Source organism: Helianthus annuus, chromosome 17 (genome assembly GCF_002127325.2).
Source record: "Helianthus annuus cultivar XRQ/B chromosome 17, HanXRQr2.0-SUNRISE, whole genome shotgun sequence".
Classification (NCBI taxonomy): domain Eukaryota; kingdom Viridiplantae; phylum Streptophyta; class Magnoliopsida; order Asterales; family Asteraceae; genus Helianthus; species Helianthus annuus.
In genome coordinates this window covers 160,905,619-160,910,663 of record NC_035449.2, presented here as the reverse complement: position 1 = coordinate 160,910,663, position 5,045 = coordinate 160,905,619, and the positions used below count along the sequence as shown (strand labels likewise).

At 34.0% G+C, this 5,045-nt stretch overlaps 1 protein-coding gene across 1 annotated transcript; it reads right to left on the bottom strand.

Annotated features, from left to right (window-relative positions):
• Positions 1-3,676: 3,676 nt before the first annotated feature.
• Positions 3,677-4,332, bottom strand: LOC110922518 (ribulose bisphosphate carboxylase small chain 4, chloroplastic). The gene has a single exon (XM_022166807.2). The coding sequence runs from the start codon at positions 4,302-4,304 to the stop codon at positions 3,768-3,770; it is 537 nt and encodes a 178-aa protein (XP_022022499.1). The 5' UTR covers positions 4,305-4,332; the 3' UTR covers positions 3,677-3,767.
• Between the last annotated feature and the right edge of the window lie 713 nt (positions 4,333-5,045).

Sequence of the window (5,045 nt, the reverse complement as noted above, 5' to 3'; positions counted from 1 at the left end):
TATCAAGTTTTACGTATTTATTTTTACGTAGATATAAGTATAAATTTAAGTGATATACTACAATTATCAACTTGGTGAATAGTGATTTGATATATTTTTTGTGCTTTTGCTTTTCTTTTCTTTTTCTTTTTTGTCTTTTTCTATTTTTTTTCCTTTTATCACCCAACTTTCAGCATTAACATTAAATCTTGTTGCATTCTAAAGACTTTTTTATCAAGTTTTACGTATTTATTTTTATGTAGATATAAGTATAAATTTAAGTGATTTACGTTTTTACGTGTTTATTTTTATGTAGATATAAGTATAAATTTAAGCTGATTTACGTTTCGACGTAAATTTTTCCCGCAAATGAGTCGGGTAAAATATAATATGTTTATGCTTATTATTATGTACGTTTTCGGTTGTCTATATTTTAACGTAATTTTTTTTCCGTAAATGAATCGGGTCAAATATAATATAGTGAATAATGATTTGATTTTTTTTTTGTCCTTTTGCTTTTCTTTTTTTTTTTTTTTTGTCTTTTTCTATTTTATTTCCTTTTATCACTCAACTTTCAGAATAAACATTAAATCCCGTTGCATTCTAAAGATTTTTTTATCAAGTTTTACGTATTTATTTTTAGAGTTAAATGTCATTTTAGTCCCTGTGGTTTAAGCCATTTTGCCAGTTTAGTCCAAAGGTTTCATTTTTAACATGTAGGTCCAAAAAGGTTTCACAGTTGCCATTTTAGTCCACTGTGTTAACTTTATCCATTTTTTCTGTTAACGAGAAGGCCAATTCAGTCATTTTATATGGTTGAATTGCCCTTTTAATTAACAGAATTACATACAAAATGACCAAATTGGCATTCTCGTTAACAGAAAAAATAGATGAAGTTAACCCAGTGGACTAAAATGGCAACTGTGAAACCTTTTTGGACCCACAGGTTAAAAATGAAACATTTGGACTAAACTGGCAAAATGGCCCAAACCACAGGAACTAAAATGGCATTTAACTCTTATTTTTTATGTAGATATACGTATAAATTTAAGTTGATTTACGTTTTTACGTGCTTATTTTTATGTAGATATAAGTATAAATTTAAGCTGATTTACATTTCGACGTAAATTTTTACAGCAAATGAGTCGGGTAAAATATAATATGTTCTTATGCTTATTATTATGTATGTTTTCGGTTGTCTATATTTTGACGTAATTTTTTTTTCCGGAAATGAATCGGGTCAAATATAATATATTTTTGTGCATATTTTAAAATACGTCTTCAATTGATCTATATGTTATAACATTTTTTTTTCAAAACACCACCGCAACGCCCGGGACAATTTATTAGTGTATATTAAAACGTAAACCATCAGTACAATACTTTTTGTCTTTTAGTGAAAATTTCATTTACACCCTTGATTTTGAATAAACTTAACATACAACCCATCAACTTTAAAAAGGTTGTTTTTCCTTTTTTTTCCAATTTACACTAAAGTACCTGAGCTTAAATAAGGTTAACGAAACCCCGCGCACTTTAAGCAATATTCTTGTACAAGTATTTAAAGCACAAACATACATATATTAGAGCTACCTCACATTTATTTATTTTTATAAATTATAAATTGTGGCCTTACACTTTTCATTATTCTAATTTCGAATCTAAATATGTGGTGTGTTTATTTTAATCTATAATGTTTTGAGTATGTTATTGCGACGTGCATATTGTTATATGTGTATTGACATAAATTACTCAGAATCGAGTTGTGAATAGTATTTTATAAGTTATCGAATTACAAACGTACGTGTTATCAAAGTTGCCTCGTGGTCTACTTTTCCCTTTATATAAAGTGATGTTGTTTACATTTTTCGTTGTTTTAATAATATAATATAATGTTTTGTAAAATTTGGAATATACTGTTACGGCATGCTTATTTTTATTAGCGATTCGATAAAAGTTTTATTCAAGCGGGCCAAATATAGTTGAACTTTTGTTCTTTACCTTGACGAACATAATCGATAATGTCTGAATAACATCGATAGCGGTAAAGTATTATTTTTATGGTTTTTTCGATATGGCGGTAGGGATGAGCAAATGGTACCAGGTACGAAACCGAATTTCCCGAACCGGTATCATTTCGGTACTGATTCGGTACCGACATTTAGCGTTTTCGGTACCGGTAGTAACCGGTTTTTACCTCCAAATACCGGTCCGTACTAGGTATTTCGGTACCGGTACCAGTTGGTACCGAGCTCATCCCCATGGCGGTATACTATTCATTTAAAAGAGAGTTATATTCACAATAGTGTAGTGCGATAGTGGTGTCGTGAGGAACCGAGTTGTTTTATATGATTTTCGATCGATGTAAAACACGTGTCAATATCCTCTTATCCTCTTGGGCATATCCCTTTCGATAGTTATATCAAGGTTTGATATCACGCCAGTTTTATAATGAATAGAACAATTGCTGAGTGCGTAAAATCCCACTAGTTAAACGCTAAGGGAGTGTATGGTTCACGGAATGTTTTGGAATTGGAATTGGAATTGGAATTTGTATAGGAATTAGAATTTGAAGGAATTGGATTTGGAATTTAAACATTCCAATTGGAATGGGAAATTGTTGGAATTGGAATCTCAATTCCACTTTTGTTGTGTTTGGTTGTCAAATGAATTGGAATCCATTACCCCGGCACCCACAACCCCCGGTTCGGGTGAAAACAATACGGGTTGAAACGGTACGGCCAAAACGGTTCGCGTTGAAACAGTACGGTTCGCGTCAAAATGGTACGGGTCGAAACGGTTCGCGTCGAAATGGTACGGGTCAAAACGCTTCGCTTCAAAATGGTACGGGTCGAAACGGTTCGCGTCAAAACTCTTCGGGTCGAAACGGTTTGATTCGAAACGGTACGGGTCGAAACGGTTCAATTCGAAACGGTTTGCGTCGAAACGGTTCGGTTCGTAACGTAACGGTTCCATTCAAAACGGTACGGGTCGAAACGGTTCGGATCGAAATCAGTACGGGTCGAAACAGTTCGGATCGAAACGGTACGAGTTGAAACGGTGCGGGTCGAAATGGTCGAAGATTCCAATGAATTTACTTTAATTCCTTCACATATAGGAAGGAATTTGAATTCCTTTAGTTCAAGGAATTTGAAGGATTTCATGCTCAATTCCAATTCCATGGTCAACCAAACACATGAAGACTGGAATTTAGATTCCAATTCCATCAAATTTTGTGAACCAAACATCTTAAGATATGGAATTTAGATTCCAAATCCTTTAAATTCCATTGAATTTCTGCGAACCAAACGTCCCCTAAACGTCTAAAACTAATAGAAAACAGAATGACCATGAACAACTATTGATCGAGATAAACTATTGTTTTCACCTTTGTACCAAATGATGGGAAATGGAAATCAACAACTAGTTGTAGGCTTGTAGCATACAGCCATAAACATAGTTATTATAGATTCTATCAGGCAAATTTAATTAATTTAAGTAATAAATTAGTAAGGAAACCGAGAGATTGAGTTTGAAGGAATTCATTTCATGAAGATAATTGGAATTCTCCTGCTTCTTCTGTATAGTCACATTCTATAAGTTCTTTACCCAATCTTAAAAATGTTCTAAATCTTTATTTATTTGGAAGTTTTAAAGAGTGACATTGTGTTACAGATTCAAGTAAAGAAGTAACAAGTAATTTAAAATGACATTCTTAATTTCAGAAAAAAATCAACACAACAATACAAAAGGCTGAAATGATAGTACAAAAAGGTATATGTACGTGATTAATATCCATCTGGCTTAGATGCGATGAAACTGATACATTGCACTTGACGGACATTGTCAAATCCAATGATACGGATCCATGCATTAGGGTACTCCTTCTTGCATTCGTTTAGCTCCTTTAGCACCTGGGCCGAGTCAGTGCACCCAAACATGGGCAACTTCCACATTGTCCAGTATCTACCATCATAGTAACCTGGTGACCTAGCGTTCTCACGGTAGACAAACCCGTGCTCCAATTCAAATTCCAGACATGGAACCCACTTGTTGCGGAGAAGGTAGTCGACCTCCTTAGCCAATTGAGCCTCGGTTAGATCTGGAAGGTATGAAAGAGTCTCGTATTTCTTCAAACCAAGCGGCGGCCACACCTTCATGCATTGCACTCTTCCCCCATTGCTAGGGAGGGTAGAGAAGTCGTTTTTCGCCTGTTTGGTGGCGGGAAAAGTGGCGGTAGACCTAAGACCGCTGAATGAAGCCACCATGGTGGCTTGAGTAGGGATGGCCCCGGTGGCCATGGTGGATGGGGAAAGTGAAGCCATTTTACTATTTAGGCTTGATACTGAATGAGTTGCTTAGTCCATTGCTTTGTGGGTATATATAATGGTATGAGAAGTAAGGCAATGTACATCCAATGAACAAAAATCAATCCATCAAAGATATGGTAGTGCAATAATGGCCGTTGGATGACTATGGTTCATGATAAACTCATGCATAATGGCCACACAAGAGTGTATAATTAGGATAGATAAAGATAAAACACCGATGTGTTATGGAACACCATTCGAGTATGTGACTACCATAGGCTCATCTCATCTCTTTAGCTAATATTTATTTCGTATTATATTATGTGTGAGGTTGGGGTGGAAAGAGTGGGATTGGGTTAGCACTTAGCATTGTATTGAAGATCCTGTGGAACATTATGTTTGATGAGAGTTTATTGAATCGGTTTTTGGGTTATTTAAATCAATTTTTTTAAATTGATAATAAAGATTAAAGAATGATTCGAAATCGAATTTAGGTTGATTCGAGCAAAACGAATTAAATGGAAAGAAATAAATATAATATGTTTAGTAAATAAAACTATACGTATTTTAAAAAATAGTTTTTTCAAACCCGCACAATGTGGCACGACCACTAAATCGAACGGAAAGTAGACGTAAAAACCATTCTTGAATAGTAAAATCAAGAATCATGAGTAATTTACTAATTAATATTGAGGAAATAATAATAATAATAATAATAATAATAATAATAATAATAATACACATGTTGCAGATAGA